We start from the raw sequence: 25485 nt of genomic DNA, 5'->3' as shown, positions 1-25485 counted from the left end.
TGACCTTGAGCATGTGCACCCAAAAGTTGCTAGGCACAACTTCACCCCCTAATACACATACATGCCAAGTTTCATTAGGATACCTCAACAGGTTTCGATAGTTACCATGTCCACAAAATTCATTACGGACGGACGGAAGGACGGACGGACGGACGGACAGAAGGACGGACGGACTGACAACCCGAAAACATAATGCCTCCGGCACCACTTCGTGGCGGAGGCATAAAAACTGTCACAGAGAATGACAAAGATGAAGTCGGGAAAGACATACTGTGCATAGCAGATTTCCTTACGTCAACAGCTTTAATACTTACTATTTGATGCCATTGGTTTTAAATGGATGTGCTCTATCTCCTCAATCTACTTGTTCTTTTTTTTTCTTTTTCTTTTGCTGCTGTTTTCATTTGTTCCTCCTTATTATTGACATTATAATGTCAATAATTTAATAATTGAATAATTAAATAACTGCAGAAATTTTCGGGCTCAGCCAGGAAGAATAAATTTAGGTGTATTTTTGATTCAGCAGAATCAAAGAAATTAAATATTACACATAACAAGCAAAGAATTTGTGCCCCTTTATTCTTGCACTAGCCTCACGTCACACGAATAATGGGTGAAAATGTCCATTTCATTTCAATCTATTTCCAGATATGCTCAAAATGAATGCCCTTTTGCATACTGTTCCTTCCGTCTCTAGATAAGACTATGAGAGCATTCTTTTGATTCAGTATGTTTATACATGTCTTATTTCAATTCAAAATTTGCTGAAATTGCATCAAGAAAACAACACTCGATCTCCTGTCTGCCTAGATTGAGAATGAAATTTGAGATGGAATTTTCCTGCGCTGTCTCACCTTTTTAAGAAGACCAAATGCTATAAGCCTGCAGTCCCTTACGTAAATGTAAGTGTTTGTTCTTTTTTTTTTCCAAAATTGATTTCAGAGGATGATATGCAGTTATTGTTGGTTTCTCCCAAAGCTCTGAATATTGTGATTCTTCTTCCTACCAATGTCAGTAGAGGATAATTTGTTAACAGCACAAATGGCAAACTAAATTTTGCAGCAAATACTATCAGATCAATTTCTGCAGTTAGTGTGTCAACATACTAGTGTTGTAAGAACTTGAAAGAGCAATTTGTAATTGGCTAGAGGCTAAAAAAAGTTTTACTTGTAGGGCAAGTAATTTTGTAATCACGATGAAAAGGACCCTGTGTAAATATTGAAATTCCTATGTACAGGAGCAAGTTAAAGTTTTTAAAATAGAGGTCAGCAAAATAGCATCACAGCATAATGTATCTTTCAGGACTCCACAGCAGTTAATTTCAAGTGTTATGTAATTACAATGAAATATGAGATTCACATGACTCTACCTTAGCTGGCTTAGCTGCCTTCCCTCCCTTCAAAATGGCAGCATCGGCAACTGAAACACAAAATAACAAAGACACATTAAAGTTTGGACTCTTAAGCTGTGGTGGTGGACCCAAAATTAAGGGTGAAGTGGCAGCAAACCCTTAGAGGAAAACTTTAATAACACTCTGCATTTTAGGATGGAAATATATTGAAAATCTAAATACAAGTACATATCAACCAAATCACTAGGCAGCTCATATCTTTCACAGCTTCAGGTCAAAATTAAAACATTGTACATTAAATCTTGGTAACCGTGAGAATAAAGGTCCATACTGATTCCCCCCTGATGATGCAAGAGCATGCAGAGGGTCTCATGAAATCAATCAAATTTACACACATGACATGCAACAAATAGTTGCTTTAATTTGTTTATTAATCTATTCATTTGTTTATTGCCATGTGATGTACTACATCCTTGATATTACACAGATTCTAATAGTACTGTGCAACTTGTGAAAGCAAGCACAGGGAGAGAGAGAGAGAGAGAAAGAGGGGGAGGTGAAATGAGTGCACTTATGCTCCTTTTACAACACAAACTGGTGGTACATGCAAAAAAAAAAAAATGTGATGACTGTTAATGAGATAGTGTAGTTTTGCTTGAGATGGGGATTCAGGTTTTATCTTTTTTTTCCTTTTTTTTTTTGTGCCAGATAATGAGAAACCATTCATATGAAATACTAAAGAGCATACAATTCTCAGAGGAATTAAAAGTTTATCAGATGGAAATCAGTTTTGAAATGGTTGAGATAGCCATGAGATATCCAAAAAACAAAACAAAAGCAAAGATGGGTCCCATCTTTGATTAGCACTGCTTTGTTTGGGTTTGTACTAGAATATCACAGCCATTTCAAAACCGATCTTCATCGAATTAACTTTTAATTCCTCTTGAATTGCATGCTCTATAATATTTCATATAAGTGGTTTCTCATTATCTAGCAAAAAAGATAAAACCTGAATCACCGTCGTTACCAAAACTATACTATCCCTTTAACCTTTCCTGTGACCGAGAAATAGGTCAGTGCATACAATACTATGGGGGTTTTCTGATCAATTAACACTCAAAGCACACTAAAGGGTTAAAACTCCTCACCAGTTATCCCCTTGACGACGAGACCCATGAGTTTCTTGTTGTAGAAGCTGCACACGAGTTGCTGCTCCACGGTGAAAGCAATGCGGTCAAACGCTGCCAGGAAGTCCAGCACCATCTTGTCGGAGTCGAAAGCCTCTGTGGTGACACTGTTGGGAGATGGAGAAAAGGGAAACACTTGGTTCTGGCAGTGACAGCATTTGGGAGGAGTATCAACTACTGTATACGCCACATATTTCGCGAGTCTAAATTTTCGCGAATAGGGAATTCCTGAAGATTTTGCGAGTGTTTAATTTGCGATCGCGGAGTCCTGTACTGAACGGAGAAGTGTACACGCGTATGTAACATTCACATCGGGATCAGAGTCAATATTTCGCGTGTCTTTAATTTCGCAAATAGCACCTGACTCGCGAAATTCGCGAAAATAAAAACCTCGCAGAATATTCGGCGTATACAGTATACAGTAGTTTTGATACTACCTGTTGGCGCGGAATGACGTACACAGCTACATGAACTGAAGTATTCTGAAAAATGTTGCTTTCAGCATTTTTTTTTTTTAAATAAGAGAATTGAAAACTGGATGGTCATCCATGACACATGTATGACTTATATGACAAAGGCCTGCAAACACAACTGCTTAAATATTTCTGAAACACAGCTGACAAGATATCTCCAGACATAAGAGGATGATTTTAGGTTTTCTTTCAAAGGAACACATAAATTTCAGTTTCTATCTAAAATCAAAAATTTCAAACAAAACTAAATTTTTGTCATCTTCTCCAGTTTAAATGGTGTCCTGCACATTCTTCTATCACTGCAAAAGAGAGAGAGAGAGAGAGAGAGAGCTTATATCCTATGCCACAATTACACATCTATTTGCCTCATCTTTACATCGTGCTATAACGCTATATTTAAACTAGAAATGTCGCTACAGCGACTGGTTATACCCCCGCCAAACAACATTTCATAAGCTTTGGTCAAAAAACTGAGGAAGTAGCTAAATCCGCAAGATCTTTCCTTGATCTTCTGCCATTAATATGCCGTTACCATGGCAACGTACTTTCGGGTACTGTCGAAAAATGCGTCTTGCACATCTACAACCAAAGGCACACATCTGTACCAAGTTTCATGGAAATTGGGCAAAAACTGAGGAAGTAGTTTGCAACACAAAATTTTCCATCATTTTGGCTCATAATATGTGAGCTGTTATCATGGCAACATACTTTTTGTCACTGTCAAGAAATGTGTCATGCTGACCTATATCCTAAGACAAACATTCAATATGAATTCCATGAGAATTGGAAGAACACTGATGAAGCAGTTTTGCCATGAAGCATTTTGCCCTATATTTTACCAATAACATGCCGTTACCATGGCAACGCACTTTTTGCCACTGCGGAAATATGTGTCTTGCACATTAACATATTCAGATGAACATCTGTACCTAATTTCATAAAAATTGATCAAAAACTGTGGGAGGAGTTCGCGACGCAAGATTTGTACCCATTTTTGCCCATAATATGCCGTTACCATGGCAACGTACTTTTAGGTACTGTCAAAAAATATATCTTGCACATCTACAACCCAAGGCACACATCTGTGCCAAGTTTTATGGGAATCGGTTGAAAACTGAGGAAGTAGTTCGCGACGCAAGATTTGCAACGGACCGACCGCCCAACCGACCGCCCGACCGACCGCCCGACCGTCCGCTGATTCCTATATACCCCCTTCAAACTTCGTTTGGCGGGGGTATAAAAAAACTTAAGAACCCAGAATCATACTATATTATCCCTAAATCTGTGTTATACATACATTTTGCATGATTTTTTTTCTTCACCCATCTGATTTGTTTCTAACTGTTGGGAAAGAAGCAGGTTACAATATATCTATCCCTCCCTCACTACATTTATCATCATGAATTTGTCGTACAGTCTCCTCTTTCTGAGAGCTGAGGGTTTAAATTCTGCTGATCGAAACCATTTTTGGCTTAAAGGAAATGACAAGCGACATGAGTAGACTTTAATCACTCCATAATGATTAATGATAATGGTTCTCCTTACTTCTTCTTCTGTAGGAAATCAACTTCCAGCGTTATGGTGCTTAGGAACTGGCAGCTCGCATCAAACCTGTATGGGCTCACTGAAACAAACAAACAAACACAAAATAAACATAACTACACAGAAATATGATAAGAATAATTATGACCATACCCATGCCTTGAACATTCAACTTCATACTGTACATCCAACACTGCAACAACAAAGTATGATTGTTTATGGACGATGCATGCACACCAGGCATATCAAAACAGATGTAGTGAAGATGCTTATATCACTCCTTTTTCTTTTTTTAATGAAGTTCAATATTAAGTGTGTCAGCATACATACCACATCATATTAATTGTTACCCACTGACAAACCAACCCACTCATTTCTTTTTTTCTTTTTTGGCAGACAAATTGAATGGGCCATTAAAATACTTCGATGGAATTTGATAAAAATTAGTGACATATTGCATAGTATTGTAAATGGGGAAATAATTTTTTGCTTCATGAAAATTTGTCAGAATATGGCAGCAGCTATTAGCCCTGTGCCGAACATATACCAACGTGGCAGATATCAAGTATGCATTAATTTGAGCAGTATGAATGGCAATATGAATGCATATTGCACTGATGGTGATAATAGGCAATATATGTTCGAACATGATCATCATAAATGGAAAATTCTGAGCACAGTCCTTGCAGATGCAGTCTCGAGTATTTCCTGATTCAGCATTATGATAATGACCCTCTGCAAGTAATTTCCCACTTCTTTTCCTTCTTTATGATTTCATCCAAAATGCCTGGATACGATAATTCAGTGATTGAATGTCTTCTGGCATCAATACAAACTTACACCACAAGATGTTTTTTCAAATATTTCTTGATTGCTTCTGAAAGTCATCGATTGCCTCCCCGATGCCTGCCAGGTTCGCAGGCTAGGGTGAGCTGGTGCTCGCACTAATTTGACTTCGCGCCACACTAATATATGCCCCCTAAACCCAATTATGCACAATTTACACCACCCCCTGCCATGCCTCTGCGGAAGCAGTCAGGGGGTTTCTCATTGGCGAGCTGGGCCCAAATTAAAATGCATCAGCACTGACAACAGTGGGGTTATTATCGCATATGCATCTGCACCTCTTTATGGCTTAAAAAAAAAAGAAAAAAAGATAGACCCTCTGTCTTGTTATTCCCATCTTGGACAGAGTAAAACTGTGATGCTATACAGCACTCCAGTGTACAGTGGGTATTTAAACATCATTAACATAATTATGATGATGACATCACAATGAATCCGGAAAGCTGATAACTTGCAGGAAAACTACAATGTTTGACAGCATACTTCCAACCATCTTCGGATTTGTGACCTTTGGGTCATAATACATCATATAGTTTGAAAGCGTCTACAACTGTACATTTAAATACGTTTTTGTCTTCTGTGAAAGACATAAATTCAACATGCAGACAAAAAGAGAGAGTGTGTGTGTGTGTGTATGTGTGTGTGTGTGTCCTTGGTACGCAGACCATTCCAAACGGTCTGCTTTTGCATGCTTTTGCATGTAGGGGTACATGTTTGTAGGTCCTCGATTAGCATTATTGTAATAAGTCCTCGGTTGGACGGTATATTGTACAACATACGAATGAGTCCTCGGTTGACAGGAGTCCTACTGACACAAAGGTTCTCGGTTATGTGGTAAAATTCTTATGGGTAAAACAGGTCCTCGGTTTCCACCATAGACGCGTGTGTGTGTGAGTTTGAGAAAGAGAGGGAGAAAGAGAGAGAGAGCAAGTGGAGAGTTGTTCCAATTTCTATTTTTCCATTGAGCAATCGTTGGTCACCAAATTGATTCTAGAATTCTGCATCATGGAATTAGTGTTGTCTCTCACTTTAGAACAAAGTACCGGAGTACCACTGAACACAGAATCTATTTTACTATAATAATTCTCTCTCTCAATATTTGGCAATCTATGCAACTGTCCAACTGTGTACATTGTGTAGGAAAATTTGTGTTTTGTAAACAGATATTGTAATTAATGTACTAAAGACCACTTCAAGTGGAACAAGTTTTGTCACGACATATTTCAATGGAAATATGACAGGACAGTGCATGAGGGTGGGTAGTCTTCACAGCAAGTTTGTATGATCTACTTTAGATGTGAACAGATCCTTTAATACGAAATTCTAATGCACTCTTTTTTTCCCCTCCCTCTTGAGTCGACAAGCACTAAACTCTCTCACTATACAATTACTGTAACACTATGTATTTCATGAGCTCTTTATTTTTGCGAGTTACAAATGTACAATGAGTATTGCGCTACCACTGCGAATGAAACAAGGCATGTGACAAGAACATATTAATTCTCAAAAATATTTATTCTGATCTCGACATGAACGACCCGTGCACGTGTTGGCAACTCTCACATGGGCAGAGTTTAGATGTGAACACTGCCTTCTGGACACTTTTGTGAAGGAAACATACAGAGTGCCATACTCCCCACCTGCCTGCCTGCCCCTGGCATCTACACACTTCATTTTAGGGCTCGTGTGAGATACATATTTAGGTCACCTGTCCAATAGATATTAGATCCTAGCATAACTGCTCTTTTAAGTGAGCAAAAAAGGAAAGCTGACTGGCATGTATACTGATTCTTAAAAATGCCCTTTGAATGTATTAAGATTAATTCCCCTTCATTGGTGGCAGATGATTAATTCAGCACAAGTGTGAACGCATCCCCGACCACCACATGGTTTTCTAATCTCATTCTTCTCCCTGTCTTCCTTTCTCATCTCTCTTGTGGCACTCTCATCCTGTGGGTACTCACTACATTTGAGAGCCCCAGGCACTGCAATACAGAGGTCAGTCTCCCAATCAAACCCATGGACTGTGCCGTGAAAGGGCATTCACTGACATAACTTGTCATTTCAGAGGCCGTAAGGCATTTAACTAAAAATCCACCAACTCTATAATGGTGAGGCACTGAGTCCCTGTTGCTTTTCAATTGAAAACATGCCAATTCCTCTTGCAAGAACACTTTTTTAAAGTGAAATGAAACTTTATGATTGCACTTTGTAACAAGCACGCTTGAAACAAGGTTCGAAATTGGCGATGGTCCGTTGGCCATTGGCCACCCAAAATCACGTCGGACTAGCTAAAAATCATAAAATTATGAAGTTACTAGTCCGTCTGGCTAGCCAAAATATTGTTTCCGTGTCAAAATTGATTCTAAGTAATCCGCCTGGCTAGTTAAAAAAAAAAAAAGTTAAGTGCGACCCCTGTTGAAACCCACTGAGTCCAAGACACCGCGTTGCCGTGCTTTGGAGTTTATTTTTTCATAAATAATTTGTTCAAATTGACTGTGTTGATGAGATAAATTCATCATATAAAAAAAAGAAGAATCTTTTACTTGAGCCCCTGTTGCTCTTAGACAATGCAGGTTTTTACCTTAACATCACTTATAAATCACTTCAGGTCAAATCTCTTTTAAAATGCAATGTGTAGCAATCTGAATTAGACAGTGTCGAAGCTTGTATAAACTTCAATCTTCATATGACATCTCAGTGGCAAGTTTGTTACAGACTGTACAGAGCTGTGTCAAATGGCTTCTCTTTCAACATTGCATCAATTTTCCACTTTATACCAGACTTATCATGGCAAATAACCCTAAAATTCATGTCTCCCATTTATAGACAATACTCTTTAAATCTGCAATGACATCCATGAGTAGTTCAGTAGTCCAGAGAGGATGGATAGAATCCTGCTTCACCTACATGTTCTGGTAGTATGCATCAAGGTCATTTTAAATCAATTTGGCACCCTGCACTACTGGCACAATTATTGTAACCCTGTATATGAAATGTCAGTTCATATTTTGCTAATTGAGAACCATGGGGGTGCTACATCGCATTCTAAGGTTTGAGCATAAATAAAAACAAAACAATCAATTTTCATGAAATGAAGAATTCTGCATCTAATTAAAAGCACATGGGTAGATTCATATTTAAAGCATTGTTCCAAATACAAGGTAAAATAGAACCCTCATGGTTTTAATTCAAACATTTCACTGAGAATGAAAACAATTCAAAATTGACACCATATTGTAGAAGAGATTTAGCTCTACAACATGATAATACCAATAAATACCCCCCCCCCAAAAAAAAAAAAAAAAAAATATGCAAATAAAGCCCTTCTGGTTTCCAGCCAACTATCTGGGAAGCAATCTTGCAATGCATTTCAACATTATTTATATTCACCATGTCTTCCTATTAACAGACACCTTTGTGTTTACAGAGTTGATACACCTTTACGTCCAAGCTATGCTATTAAAGGATATGAAAACTAGGAAAATATCAAAATGTGACCCAGCTACATATTAATGTGCATGGTACTGTATAATGGCAAATTATCACAGCCTGCAAGTCTGCATTATACAATACTGTAGGTTCAGGTACACGTAGTGTATATAAAAGGACAATGTATTAGCCACTGTACTTGATAAACATGTTAATGTACAGTGTACTGGAGTACACACCCCTTCTTTGTAATGCATGCCAGTTTACGGTATCTACTCAAACATACACAAATACACATACACACACACACACACACACACACACACACGCTCAAACACATACACACATACATGTAATACATTATGCATGACCCATAGTGTACATAAATCACAAGTACCGGTATTACATGTACCAGGGCAATATTGATCATCACTAGCGGTGCACTGAGGACCCTAGGATCTATCCAATATTGATATTACCTACATGTACAACCCTGTACATGCTATTGGTCATGTGCACTCAGCTGGCCTGCATTAAACAGGACTGTCAACATTCATACACATCAAATCAGACATGTGCCGCATAGCAATCAGTGAGAGACTGTGGGATACAATGTACTTGTGTAACATGCACCTCAAGGGGCAACAAGATCTTTCCAATATCCGGGAGGCATCATAATTCTCATGTCCGAAAAGGAAAAAAAAGTGCTATACCTACACACTCCTGCCATTCCTTCTTTTATATAAAAATATGGAAATGTACGCTTTGAATTTGGGTTCTGTATGTTCGTATATTATATGTTTTACTGTGATGCAGCTGTTGAGATATGTACCAAACAAGTCAATACAGTACATGTACCGGGAATACTGACAGGTGTAGATATGAGTACTTGTTTAACCCATTGAGGACGAGCCAGAGTATACTATAGGCAAGTGTCTTTCATGGGAAATGCGTGTTGTAGCAAAATCAGCCCATCCTCAATGGGTTAATAGAAACAGGTTAATAGAACATTGGGAAGCATGTAATCCCATCATGCAATGGAAATGGTTCCGGGTATTTTGATGACCACTGATGACAGTTTTATGGGTGAAATTTTGTGTTTGGATAGGGCCTTCAGACATCAGGAAGCTGATTTAAGTATCTGATATGTACAATGTAATTGTATGATTTAATGTTTGATCACCTTACAATGATTTTGAATGAGAGTTTGAATGTTTTCTTTTAGTTGAATATTTTCATGAATGTAGTGTACAGAGAGAACTTTGTGTTACGAATTGACAGCATTCCTTCATGACATCAACACTACATCTAGTTTATTTTGTTGTTGTTGTTGTTGTAAAAATGAAGCCCATTTATGAGTCTGACAAGTGCTCTGTGAATGATTATCCACTAAATGGGCATGGCTGGATGCTGTCATCTTTATATAGAAGAATAGCTGTTTTCATGAATGAAATGAGGAATGAAGAGGAAACAAACAGCTGAATAAAGAAATAGGCAAAATTGACACTAAATCCACAACACATGAGTGACTTTTTTGTTTTTAAATCACAGTACCCTAGAAACACATGATTTGGAAAAGGGGATATTCTGCTTAAAAATCATATGAAGTGATAAACGGGACTTACCATGAACTATTTGGTCGATTGAGAGTCTTGCCCACTTCCTCTGAAAAGGAAAAAAAGCAGAAAGGTACCAAAAAATCATAAAACATTGCTCAATATCAAATATGCAATTACCAATCAAAAGCATTATAAGTGAAGTTGTCTTACAAGTCCCCATTCAAGCATATGAATGCTCACAAGATATTTAATTTATTGGCGTATACAGTAAATATGCAGTATGATTCAGGCGTGTCATTTACTGTCACCATGATTACGAACTCACATGTTATCCTAAGCCTAACCTATTTTGTAATTAGTATACTCAATTTAAAAGTTTTAAAATAAAATGATAAACAAAATTATGTCTGCAGAGGAAAAAAACAGAACAGCATAAAGCACGTTAAAGTCTTTAAAACAAACCTTGGTCTGTCATATCGGAATTTGATACAATGTCGCGGCACATTCTTGATACAACTCCCTTCTATGTTTTCATCTTTGTTTATATTTTGTTAACTTTTCATACGCTTTTACAGATGATTAACATCACAGCTATTGTCTTCTTAGTCAATCAATCTTCTGTAAACTGAAAAAAGCTCAAACATTGCATTTTTCAGTATTGCTGGAGAGTATAGTCACAATGATACAATGAACGTTAACAGTTCAACACATGGTAAAAATCTTATAATTATAGAAATGATTGGTAACTCCATCGCTACGTTGTATTTTTTATTTGATGACATTCACGTAACACACTGTAGGTTCTGATGCATGCAGAATTTACATCTAAAATCGCACATGATTATAAAACAGAATTCAAGTCTTTTGAAATACAGCTGTACCAACTCGGTACAAGTAAATACTAGACTCTCTCTGGCTTCAGATCCAATCACAATCAATCTCTTTTAACATCACTTCGTTTTCAGAGCGATTTTTCATTTTTGTAAAAGAGAGTGTAATTTGTAAGAGACACAGTGAAAAGTACCAAGGCCTTTTATTACACTATGTACCTGTCAACAAAGCAAAACAAAACAAACTGTGCATTTTCATGCCATACAGCGAAAATATATCATGAGGGCTGATCATTCACAGTACAATGAGTAGCATACTGTCAGACTCCTGCCCTTTTTACAGCACCAAAATATTCATAGGGGTGTAGTATTACAGTACTCCACATTAGACACTGCTGCACAACCAGAACAGAAGGCTAGAAGTCAAAATTCCATTACTTAGGATGCGAGAATAAAAGGTTGGCCTCTGTTTACATTTACTGTTGGAGGAGATATTGATCAATCTGGATGCATTCAAGACATGGTGCCTCCCCAGGGCTCCAGGCAATCTAGCTCGATTTCAAGACTGCTAGACTTTTTTTTTTAATCTCGTGTAGAATACCACATGTCATGTCATTGACTCATACCTTCCAAACTACATACATTGCTTGGATATATACATGTAAACAAAGAAATAAAAAAGTCTCTATGAGATTTGGAAGAAATGCTAGATGAAATAATTCAAAATCTTGACAAAATTCACCTTGGGGCAGATCAGTTGCATGTATGCTCACAGCTACCATGTACAAAAGCTGGTTTGGGAAAAACAATGGTATCAATGGTGTTCTGGGAATTGGAATAAGACTACTATACAAAGAAGCAATATACAGAGCTCTCTATGGCTGTGTACAACAGATATGCCCAGCAACCTATACTATTCAATTGAACAGGAAGTTTAAAAAAAAAAGGATTTTATGAGTCAGTCACATAACTACACAAAAATCCTGCCAGTATATCAGTAAGGAGATACTGCTCTCTACACAAGCAAAAAATCAACATGATCTCTTTGTCGCACACCCTTATCAATTCCACTTATATCATGCTTTACTAGTGACATCAAATAGAGTACAAATAGGTTGCAGGTAATATCCTGTTCCTACACTATCTTCATATCTTCATCAGATAAAGCAGACTTGACTATAATTAAGATCAGCACATGACTGCCTCACATACAAATTTGGCAAAGTCTCTGTCTGAGGTCAATGAAGGGGAAGTGTTAGTATGTACACTCTGTAAAACATGATATCTTCGCGGCATAAAATTTTCGCTAATTGGAGCCAGTAGCCTTTTCTGCAGCATGAAATTTTCACAAATTGCCACTAACATTGCACGCGGAAGAAGCTGCAGGCCTGTGATACTGTCAAATTTGTGTACACTGTGTTTCTGAGGTTAAAGGTCAGGAAAAAACGTGTAATTCTCTGAAATCATGGAAATTCACACCACCACTAGTCAATAGTCAATCGCTGTATAACAGTTTTCATTCATTTGTGTGTACACATGAGTTTGATTGAAAACAAGGCTTATTATAACTTAATTCTAAAGGCTATAACATTCATTAGGGAACTAGTAAGTAAAGCATACAGTATGGTACGTAAATGCCATGCATAATTCAGAATGGTGATCTCTAATGATGATGGCAGTGACAAAGTGAGGCAAGAAATTTCTGTCTTCATTGACTATTAAAACACAGAATGTGATTCAATGTAAAAGTAGCTCCACACTGAGCAGGACATCTAGAAATAACAATGTTATCAAAGACCAACTGAAATCAAGTATAAGATGATACTAAAGAAGAGAGGAGGGTAAAGTTACTCAGTGTAGGTGGAGAAAAGAAGGAATGAAAGGAAGGAATGAAATGTGGGGGCGCTGTGGCATAGTGGATATGACTCCCGACTCCCGATCGGAGGACCCGGGTTCGATTCCCGCCCAGTGCTTACGTCCTTGGGCAAGTTGTTTTACCCACAATTGTCCCTCTCGACCCAGGTGTATAGATGGGGACCTGGCAACGCTGGGGTAATAATAATGGCAGGGCCCTCTGGTAGAGCAGTGGCAACACTGAAGAGGCTACCCTGGTTAAATAAAACCTTATTATTATTATTAAAGATTAATTGCAAATATGAAGGCACAAGAAACAGGCAGAGGGAAGAAAAAATTGTTTAGGAAGTGAGTTTATTTTTCTGCCAAGCTGACAAAAAGGCAGGTGCATCTCTAAAATTGGTACCTCGGGCCCTGCATACAACGTAGTGTACAACAATAGAGAATTAAAACAAAACACCTCCCTTGCTCCCCCCCCCCCCAAAAAAAAATAATAATAATAGCATTCAACTTTACTTAAGACTACAGAGTGCTTTGATAAAGAAATCTATCATTGTTTGGTGCAATGTGTACGTTATCATGTGCTACAGACTGTACATGATATGCATGTCAATTGATCCTCACTTTCTACTGCAAGGATTTTGATATTTCAACATCATTTGATAGAGCTGCAGCATTTGGAGGATTTCTCTTTACGGATCACTTCTACAGAGCAACTTTACATTCACAAAATAAATAAATTTATGTTGCTTCTAACGAATCATGGGTTTATTGAGAAAGAGCAGAATCAAATACAATTCTGAAACATTTTGTGATCGCTCGTTAGAAATGTCCACTCTCTTCCACATATAAGAAGCACACAGCCAGATTGTAAAGCTGGATGCATGCAGCGTGTGTGTGACGCGCAGAAGAACATGTCTACATAATTAACTCTTTAGCAAAAAACTCATCCTTGATATTGAGATAACAGCTGGCGGCCTACAGAGATGCTTTAAAATTACTTCATAGCTTAATGACAGTCACCCATCTTGACCAGCTGACTCACTCTATGTGGATTCATTATACTAGCCACGTACTGTATGTACTTGGTATTCACTACAACTGTTTGCAAACAGACACAGTCAAAATTTTGATGTTCATTTTAAATGATTGATGATGAAAATTCCAATATTTCAGAAGCAAATAGAACGGGGAGGATCAAACTTGGAATATTAAGTTGTGGATGCATGTGTCATGTGGAGTTACTAATAAAATGAAAGAAAAAAATAGAACCCCAGTCCCAAACAAATTATTCCAAGATGGAGGAATAAACTATGCAGCAATAAAAGTCATGTCATATACTCTTCACAGTCACTTCAAAAGAATAGTTTGCCAGGTCTATGTAAATCAATTTCACCGTGACGGTATGATATACTTTTTACCTTTTGCAGAATAATTTTCTCTGTTGGTCACTTGGTAATTTGGCTCAACCTGGAATAAAGTATTCACTTCTTGACATCATGGTCTAATAAGTATTTATTGCAACTTACACGAACATGCACTCAATGATATTCAGCATGTCTGCTACACTTTATTGCTATGATAACCTTTACATTCCTCCTCCTGTCATAAACATCCCGTCCAAAATCAGTACAAATATGTGAATTTATAGCCCATCGAGTGACTGTGACTTGTGACTACAGAGATGAACATCTTCTCATTAATATCAAATTCACCCCCCCAAAAAAATAAAGAAAAAGAAAAAGAAAACCAACACTATTTCGAGTGAAATGAGAACAGTTTACTAAAACTTTAACAATGGATAAATTGCAATGAAAACGTACACACAGCACCACTTCAAATTCATGAAATTCTCATCAGTTGTAATACAGTACCAAATCAAAAACATAAGGTTTCAATTGCAGTCTCTGAGACAGAAAAATATATCTGATGGTTTATTATGGTGGTTGATATCATGGTTTGCATGCTGATTGTGTTATTACGCTTGCCCACAGGGATTTGGTGCTCAAAGGGCTAGAAATGCCAAGCTGGATGAAGTCAGTAAAATTATAATTTCATCCACGCAAGCGAACCCTTGCGACGCATGAGTTACTCCATCTCGGGAAGCGCTGACTTCGCTCGATGAAAATTACTACAAAGCCATGTAACCACATACGGGTGGGGGTGGGGGGGGGGGAGAGATAGAAAGGTGGAAAAAAGATGGAGGGGGGGGGAGAGAAAGAGAGAAGAGGACTGAATCAGAAAGGAATAGAGAATAAGATGTAAGTATGATGAGAGCATAAGGAAAGAGAATAAACAGTGACAAAGATAGAAAGATAAAAAGAGATGGGAGAGACAGGGGAGACAGAAAGAGAGAAAAAAAAAAAGATGACTAATAAAGTCAGAAAGGAAAGAGAAAAAAAGGTTACAAGTAAAAAGGAAAGGGTATAATAAAGGTTTTGAGAAATGGTGAAAGATAATACAGTGGAAAGAGAGGGAGAGAGAGAGAGAGAGAAGGGCTAACTCAGAAAGGAAAAGAGAAAAAAGAAAGAATATGGGACAAGGCAAAAAGAATGATACGGGAATACACAGCAAACAAACAGCAGATTTCAGCTAATGCATCAAGAAACCTGAGAGTAGGAAATCGTTCCACTAGAAAGATTGAGAGAGAATGAGGAAAAAAAAAAAGAACAAGGAGCAAAGAAACAGAATAAGGGAAGACACATCGACAAAGTAAACAGCAGATTCCATCTCTGCATGAAATGTGGAGGGCTTGTACACACTGATTTTTTTTTTCTTCTTTTGACATGATATTCATGTAAAAATCTAGTGTGCTTGTCTCAGTTGTTCAGATCTGCATTGGGAATAGTCTTAAATATGCAGACTCTTTGTCCAATGTTTGCAAAAAGACCCTTTGAAAATGAACACTACACATCCCCATAATGACACAAATCTCCTCAAATCCAAATAGTCACATTGAACACAGAATTCTCACTGAAACTTCTAATGTCGTTTCTGTGGTAATGAATCTTTGTGGCAATGATGGTAATCATGGTTTGATGATACTTCATACATTGATCTTGAATTTACATTTAATCATGAAAGATAGATTTACTTAGAACTACAACTAACAACCATTATCATAACTGCTACATCTTCTACAGCTACAATGTACAAACTACTGCTATCAACACTGCTACTGCTAATTTGCATCTCTAAATACTACCAAAGTGAAAAATACGGTATCTGGTAGCAAATTTAATTCCATTTCACTTCATTTATATCATTCTAACAAAGAAAAATACAATTACAGAGATTCAAATGTAATGTACACAATTACATGTAAATAGTTTTATACAGACAAAGTACTGACAATTATAACATGACAATTGAGATGAAAGGATTCAAACAGATTTAGAACTGAACACTAGTTTTTAAAGTTACCACTGGTACATCTGCAAATCTCATGAGATCGATGAAATCATGAATTCTACTTCTTTGAGAAGGTGTGCTTCAAAATCTGGTCAGCTTAGCAAGCATGGTATAATGTGCATCCTGTAGTCATTGCTTTGTTGTGTACATTATTGTAAACTGAATGAATTCTATTGAAATAGTAGATTTGAAGTTCAGCTTCACACCAAATTTTGATACTGTTGCATAGAGGTCTTCTTTGTCTAAATTTCTAAGCTATTTTTTATATATACATTCACACTGCACTTGTTCCACCCATCAGTGATGCAAATGTGTAATCTCTTTGTTCATATTTCTTCATAGTTCTATCAATGCATTATGCATATATAATGAGGCTTATTGCTTGCAAAACGTTTTGAAAGAATTCAAACATGCAATTGGTATTCCACGTCTACAGCTTCCTGTCTACTACAATTCATGCTTCAACATGGTCATTCTGTGCTGGCTGTTGATATATCTTTTTGTTTCTGTGTATACAGTGAAGCCACCTAGGCTTCTTAAGATGAAAAAATGTGCCAATAATCACTTATTTCAATAGTAGACAGAACTACATACATGTACACTGCATTGCGAAAAAAAAAAAAGAAAAAGAAGAGGGAGGGAAGGGGCACACGACAGAACGAACAACACTGATTTTTAAAATATCACTGGCTAGAAACCAAGTCATTAAAATGCAGACTCTCCCAGCTACCACATGTCTTTAACACTGATATACACCCTGGCAAAAACAAAATCGATATGAGTGCTTTTTGCTGTGTGGTAAATTTCGCTAGCCGCAGGCAACTTATGAACTATACATCATCCAAGCTTTCTAACATACACAATTTTGATCTTATAGACTGATATTTCTTCTTTTATACTTTCTTTCCTTCTTTCTTTTTTTGCTTTCATCTCTTCCTCTCTAAAAAATCTCCCTTTTTATTTTCTCTCTCTCCCTTTCTTGATCAGCTTTCTCATCTAGTTTTGCAATGTCTGTGCTCACAATAAAAGCATTTGGGCTGAACCTCTACTATTCTGGGTTGGGGTTTTGCTGCTATTAGACAGTGTGACAGCGTACATAGATTTTGAGCAACTCATCTATGGAAGATGGCAAATTTTAAAGGAATGTACAGACACTGTCAATAAAGACATGCCACCTCAATGAGATTACCATTAAAAATTTGCACATTTCATTCACAGATAAAGGTTTGCAAAATAATTCATTTGTATTCTCAAACCCTTACATAGCAATAAAAGCCACAACATACTTTTTTCCCACAATGAATAACAACATTCACAAGCCTGCATGACTTTATGTACTCTTTTTGAATTCCAGATCTACATGTCTTTACAAATGTATACTCCTTGTGTATTCAGAGATCTTCTGAACTTCTTTTGTATGCAAACATCTTCAAAACATGAGAAACTTCTGACATATAAAAATTTAATGCATGCTGCACTGAGGAATTAAATTCATCCTTACTGTACAACAATAAAGTGCTGCTGGCCTTGTTTGTTTTATCTTACAAAATGATGCATCACGCGTTACCCCAGGGTACCGTAGTACCCCGGATTACCGCGTTGTGTAGCGCCACCTCACGTCCACTCGAGGACAGCTGCAGAGAAATGCATGCACTGTGTGTGCGTGTACATAATGTAGTCATTCCCATGCCACTGCATGTTATACGATGCATGCATGGCATGCTGTGCTAGCAACAGCACGTGCTTAAGTGCACTGCAGTGCAGTGGCTAGCGCCGCTAGCTCCAGCACCAAAATAATTTCCACTTTTTGGCACCCAGGGTACAAGCTTTTTAAAAAAATAAATAATTCAACAAAATGGCTGATTTTTCATTTGGTACCGGGATACCATTTATGTCATCAAATACAGGACCATACTTTGCATGGAAGCAGTGCATGACATAATATGGTATATGGGCTGTCACACACAAAGTAAAATACACTGTATGAATATTATTTTCAGTACATAACTTTCCTGCATTCTGCATGTATGTTGAATACTGTGTTCTACCTAACATTTGGGCATCATCAAAAATCAGCACAACGTGTCACACAAATTCAAACAAACAGTTTGATTGGCATTCAAAGCTAACACAATTTCCCAAACTGGCGAAGTTCCTTACCTGTGGCAGGCTAAATCCTATTTCACCAGGTTTGATGTCACTAAAGGTGCATGTTGTGAACACAAAACTCTGTCCAGGACCTGTGTACACTTCAATGTACCTGTTTGTGAAAAAACACAACAACATAAGAATAATAATATCTTTGGTTCATTACGTATACATATACAAATGTGTAATGTTAAGTTGGATATTAAAGCACACTGTATTCTTCTTCATAGATAACCCTTCAGGTCAGGCACCTTATTTGGACTTTTTTTTTTTCTTTAAGTCTTTGTTGATCAAATTAACAAATCATTCATACAAAATCAAAATATTTACAAGATTAGATAGAGCAGTTTTCAAATGATTATAAGAAATGTTTCCAGATTATATAGTGGAAACTATGAACATAAGAGTCAAAAATACATGTACAAAAACAGAAATCTGACAAGTCAGTCTAACACCTTGATCCCGATGAAATTATCTCCATTTCCATATTATGTATTGGTACAAATACCTTATTTGGACTTGACTGGCCCTTCTACATTGTACATAAAGTTTTTTTTTTTTTTTTTTTTTTTTTTCAACAAAAAATTTCATTCCATCACATACAATGCATTTCTTCCTATTTTGTGATGAGTCCAGCTAGAAAATATTGACAACCTTTGATCCTTGGCTAATAAAGATTGACAGCTGAGAGAAAGAAATAATTTCCCATTTATAGAAGAATCTACACATGAGCTGGTAAAACTGTGCCATATGATGTTTCTAAAATTGGCATGTACGTAATAATTAGGTCAGACTTTGATCTTAAATTACGATTACTGACAAGTTCGCGACCTTAGCTGGTATCAATGTAGTGAATTCCTCATTGCACCATAAACCTTGGCCAAAATCTATTCAAATTCCATAAATGCTGTGTAACCTTTGAACAGAATTTCCCTACTGACTCAAATTACCAAGTTTAACCCGTTGAGGAAGAGCGGATTTGGCTGTAACACACCTTTCCCAAAGACACCTGCCCGAGTACACTCAGAACTAATTCTCAACAGATTAACTATGGAAGTTCACATCCCCATTATCTCATTTAGTCCACGTTCATTTGGCACTCGATACTTGCCAATGTATGCATTTCAAAATAAGGATAATTAGTTCTCATCAACACAATAGCATCAACACAAAATCACTGAATGTAGAATGGATGGTTCTTGATACATTTACTCCCTGAAAGGGTGCCTACAGTGCCAAAAACTTGTTGACTTCCATCTGTAGATGTATTTTTGAAACATAACATAAACTGTAAAATATACATGTAAATCCTGTGACCGCCTGCAAAATGTAAAAGTCTGTTTTAAGCATACAGTATGAATTTATTTTAATCAACAATCCCCTTCAATAGGCTCTTCCATGTTTTCCGAGATGTTAAAAGCAGCTGAGCTATGTTGATTATCAAGATCATCACATGTATGACACCTAGGAATCTGTAGCGATGTTTCCCCGACTGTCATAGAAATCCAGATCTCTGTCTGGTCAGTTGATGGTATGGATTTTTCATACTTTTATTTGCAAGCCCTATTCTAAAGCTCTCAATACCACATAAATAAAGAGAAAGGTCTTTGAACAATAACTTTTTATGGCTGAGGAGTGCTGGGAAGTCAGCACATTGAATGATACCCTGTAGATGACTCATGTTGGCTTGCATGGGGTAACTACACGTATGCCCCTCCCTATAGGAACCTGGTCTAAAAAATACCGTTAAAAAGTAATTTTTTTTTTTTTCATACGGATCTTGTAAGGAAATGGTTGACCGACAGACAACTTGGACATCCAACTCAACTTTATTTTTACCCTCAGTTCCATGCCCCATGGGAAAGAAATTATACAATATGGACAGAGACACTGCAATACAGATGGAAAACACTTCCAACAAAATATATGAAGTAAATATTTTCAATAATGACATACTGGCATAATACATTGTCATCATGTCACACTTAATCAATTTTCACTATCCTCATCTTTTTTTTTTTGGGGGGGGGGGGGAAGAGAAAATGGCCTACTCTGTGTTGTTTCTGGATTTGGCCCACTATGTTTTCACCTCTCTCTCTCTTTCATCTTCATCCACCCACAGGAAAAAAAAAATTTGAGCATCCTGTACTTACTCATATCGGGAGAAGGGGTCTTTGTCCGAGAGCACAGCCCTGTTGGTAAGGGACAGCTTGTCCGTCGGGCAACGGACAGCCTTCATCTCCTACCGTGTTCATTGAAAGATTGAAAAAAGAGAGAGAGAAAAGAAAGATTCCATTATGACGGGATCAAAATGATCACAAATTTTTCATCTTGAAATGTGGTATCTTGGCAAAAGCAATGGTTGAAGTTGAAGCAAAGAGTATGCACACACATTCAGATTCAGTGTAAAATTTGGTAAGGTAACTCACCCTCGTAGACATGACTAATCAACTGCCCGATCCGTGCCTGAACCTGAAAATATAAACAGAGCAGAGACACATCTGAAAAACATAGGATTCTACGCCTACTAAAAAATGAACACAACGTTTACCATTTACAATCGGAAGGGGTCTGGATCATGCAACACTGCAATTTGATAAGCAATTCTCACCATCTCATACAGTAATTTCCAAAATGGTATTCCATCAAACTTATGTACAGTAGGCTACACTTGTACGTCTCTCTCACCTGAATGCTGCACATTACAGGAATTTGATACATGTAGACAGTATGCCTTTATGAGGTATCTTACTGCAGAAAATGTGGATGGAAAGGTATTTGTGCTACGTTACAAGTAAGAAAGGGAGTGAACTTCAAACAGAAGCATTTGGATATTTGGCCTCAAGTGTAGTAAACATAAGCAACAATTTTGAAACAGACTGTTTATTATTAGGTTTTGTTTTTTTTTTTTCCAAGAGTGAACTGCAAATCCTAGTTCCTACATTGTAGTTTGTACATTGGACTACTGAGCACTAGTACCCATGAACTCTCAAGTCCAGGCTATAGTCCCTTTGTAAGTGGATGGAATGCACAGCAGCAAATTCTAATATGTTACGAAGCCACTGATAGACAGTGGACAAAGGAGAGATCATCTGGATATTAAAGATTATGGTGACTGCATGCTGTCACTGAATTGAATTTCCACCCATTGATGACATGTGTACATGTAAGTAGAAATATTGTTGTCTCCATGACCATTTCTCCTGCATAACAACAACAACATCGTACCATTTAATAGCTAAGCAAGGCGTAGTGTGTACTTGTAGATAGATTAAGATGGTAAAGTCTACTTTTATAACACTGTAGAACAGTTAACACACAAATATGGCTGACTCTGAGTCTCACCATTAATATTAATTAGTTGCAAAAGAGGAAAATAATGCACAGTGCACTTAAAATCACAAAATGAACAGGACATAAACACATTTTTTTTTTCCACTTCAATGATCTCGATTTTATACTTCTCTCTACCTGCTACAACTACAACACTCCCTGGGGCCTGGCATTAGAATCAACAGTTTGAGTTGAGGTCTCCCAGCATGTCTCTTACTGTCTTTACAGTTACAGTAGAAATTGAACAGCACTAAGCCCCCAGGCCCGCCCCAGGGGTTTCTCTAACATTAACAGTTGTGCTGTGGATGTGCAGGACGCGGTTGTAACATTGTTAGTAGTTGTACCTGTCTGTGAGTGTGACTTCAATCAGTTTCCTGTACACCTTCTGAAGAGTTGACGTCTCGTGTCGTGTATTTAGGCCAGAGAAACAAATGGCTGCATCTTGTTCATGAATGAGCTCTGGCTCTAAGTTCCCTAACAATGTCGGCCAGTTACACTACATTCTAGATCATAGACTATTCTAATACATACAACCGTATGCTGCTACTTGAGTGCTGGTGCTATTCTAGCGTGCCTCTACGTCAGATCTCAGTGGTCTGCCCGCCACGCTACCGGCTGTACGTGGATGCAGCGACGTGGCTGACGCCCACCAGACCGAGGCAGGCAGAAAAGATCACGTTTGGTCTGCACCACAAAGCACAATTCCAGCTGCAAGCAAGCGGAACCTGATGTCATCAATAGCATTTTAGTAGCGGCAACGCGTAAACAAACATCCTGTTGCAAATATCATATGTATGATAAAACAAGAAAGGATTTATGCAAGTTTTCACTTACCAGAATATATGAGAAATTGACGAAACAAATCAGGAGAATATTTACTGCTAAACCTAGCAAGCCCTGTCAATCCTATACGCCTGGTGGGAAGTGGGCCTGCTGGGAATAGGATTGTACGGTTTGGTGTGTACAACAAAGTGTACGTGTACGACGGTGTACCGCCGCTAGCGATTTTTTTTTCCGTAACCCTAACGCGTCGAAATTGCCAATTGTGTCACTTGAACAAAGACTATCAGTGTACTTGGCTGGTTTTGTACGCATGCGCTTGGACTTCTTACTGTACTGCTGTACAGTATGTACACAATTATATACCAGTGGCATGGTCGTCTGCTAACACAGAATCAGATTCGAATGTGAATGGCACGCCCTTCAAACACAACAACGGGTTTGTGTGTAGGTGTGTGTGTGTCCGTGTGCGTATGTGTGTGTGTGTGTGCGCGTGTGTGTGTGTGTGTGTATGTGTGTGTGTGTGTGTGTGTTTAAAAAAGAAGGTGATTCAGCAGCACAAGTGTGTGCGTATGGCAGATATGGATTGGCTTGAAGTTACTAAGTAATCAGAAAGCCTTTTCTGAGATATTCATGCAGAATTCTATGTCAAGTAATACGCTACGCATGGTTATATACACTGTGGGCCTATATTGTACTGTGTGTAAGAAAAATACGATTTAGAAGCACAAGAGATAAGAATTCAGCTGCTTATTTTTGTTCAAATTAATTTCAATAAACATGGGCCTGATATCGATGAAATTCTAATGAAGAATATCATTTTTTTGAAAAGTTTTTTTTTGTGTGTATTATTCTGTTCGCACTGCAAGTACACACTCAACAGTAACACGTTCCCATTAATCGAAGTTCCAGAGGAAAATGAGAAGTGAGGACACAAGTCGTACATGGTAAATTGGAGCTTTATTCGAAGACGTTTCACATGAGCAAGCCATTTAGCAAGTACAGTATATCATTCTACAAAACTCGGCACTCGGTATATCGTGTACAACATAAGCAGGGAGGTGACTCACCTTGCTGGTATATTAGCAGGGAGGTGAAACCATGGAGCTACCTCTGGTGAGACTTCCCTGGTACACGGGAGGGTGCCTTTTTCAAGCTACTAGTAAGTTACAAATCACTGGTCACTTTCACTGACAGCGATCACTTGTGTTCAGATTATTTATGGGCTGCCTTACGCAGCAGCCTCAAAAGTGGATTGAGCGTCAGGTGGTGTCCGTTGACAAGCCACGAATGATTTTTTTTTTTTTTTTTTTGGGGGGGGGGGGGGGGTAGGATAATAGTGCTGATTGATATAATGATGTATACATAGGCCGTGAGGTAAAAGAAATTTCATTTCAATTCAATTCAATTCGATTTTATTGTCCGTTTCTGGAAATTTGTTTTGTTAGCATGCATACAAGTTACATCGATACATACGATATACAGAGCACACGTTTAACATGGATACATAGACATGATAAACACACAAGAGATATACAGCAATACAATGTCAATGTCATTGTCAGAAATATATAACATTAAAGAAATATTAATCTGTATAAATCAACGTTGTGTTGGGTGTGGTGTGCATTAACATACACAAGTGTGTAAATATGTATCAGATTTATAATAACTATATAAAACTTTTAAACAATATAAATTAGTACATTTGCATCTTTACGTCTAAATAAGTGATTGTATATATAAAAATCTCGAAGGCTATTTACGTGCGTGTGTGTGCGTGTATATGTGTATACGTGTGTGAACGTACAAAAATGTAAGTCTATGTTTTTTGACAAAACCGTATAAATTACATCCATACGATTGTTCTTTTGTTTTTGTTTTACAACAGCTGAGATAGTGTATGATATAGTAATTTGCTAGTCAACTGTTAGGATGGCGTTAACAGCTGTCTGTGAAGGGTTAGTGTATAGGATCGCATTTGTATAACATAAAAAAAAAAATGTACGGTTTAAAGATGTTAAAAGAAATGACAGTATTCAATGAAACATTGTGCCAACATCCATGTGACGTTTACATGAATGGTTAGTCCAGCGTGGCACGACATAACTACGTGCATGTATAAGGTTGAGCCAACATTGGTTCGAAACCAAGATGTGCTCCACTAGGAATTAATTACCTACACAGTGTTCAAAAATTCATTCTGCCCCCCTCCCCCGCAGAAAAGTGGTGTTTTGATGTGCTCGTCACTTAATTTATGAAGAGTATTTTGATAATTTTCTCCTTCGTAGGCATTTGTAAAGATATCATTGAGAAATTTACTTGAAATGTATTTTCCATGATGTTTTGATGAAGTAATAGAACTGATGTCACAGAGGTTATTTGTAAAATATTTGGAGTGATTACTAACATGTATTTTAAAGGTCCTGTTTACCGTTGAGAACAGTGATTTAAAAAATGTTCAAGATATCACTTTTGATGCAAGTGTAGGTCATTCCACATCCACCATATAAAACGTTTTCAATAAAGCATGAAATATAAGGAGATATCACTATTTTTCTCACTAAACCATAACTGTAGACGGTTTAATCTGGAAACATTTTTATTGTACACATTTTGTATATCTAAAAATACATAATATCGATGATAATGGTTCAAATATTTACATTGGTTGTTTCTATCCCTAACGCACATAAGAACTACTTTGAAGCACCGATGCTGGGTTTTTGTTTCATATGC

The 25485-nt window shown here is 37.5% G+C and overlaps 1 protein-coding gene across 1 annotated transcript in view; it reads right to left on the bottom strand.

Annotated features, from left to right (window-relative positions):
* The window catches only part of LOC140245577 (vesicle-fusing ATPase-like), a 41896-nt gene extending 21024 nt beyond the window's left edge, over nucleotides 1–20872 (bottom strand). The window contains exons 1-6 of the mRNA XM_072325141.1: nucleotides 20787–20872; nucleotides 18646–18745; nucleotides 10457–10496; nucleotides 4557–4635; nucleotides 2500–2645; nucleotides 1370–1419 (exon numbers count right to left, since the gene is read on the bottom strand). Coding sequence (XP_072181242.1) covers nucleotides 1370–1419; nucleotides 2500–2645; nucleotides 4557–4635; nucleotides 10457–10496; nucleotides 18646–18745; nucleotides 20787–20872 — 501 coding nt within the window. The remainder of the gene's footprint in view (nucleotides 1–1369; nucleotides 1420–2499; nucleotides 2646–4556; nucleotides 4636–10456; nucleotides 10497–18645; nucleotides 18746–20786) is intronic.
* Between the last annotated feature and the right edge of the window lie 4613 nt (nucleotides 20873–25485).

The sequence above is a fragment of the Diadema setosum genome, chromosome 22, assembly GCF_964275005.1.
Source record: "Diadema setosum chromosome 22, eeDiaSeto1, whole genome shotgun sequence".
Lineage (NCBI taxonomy): Eukaryota > Metazoa > Echinodermata > Echinoidea > Diadematoida > Diadematidae > Diadema > Diadema setosum.
The sequence above is the reverse complement of the archived record's forward strand: the minus strand, read 5'-3'. Positions and strand labels throughout refer to the sequence as shown.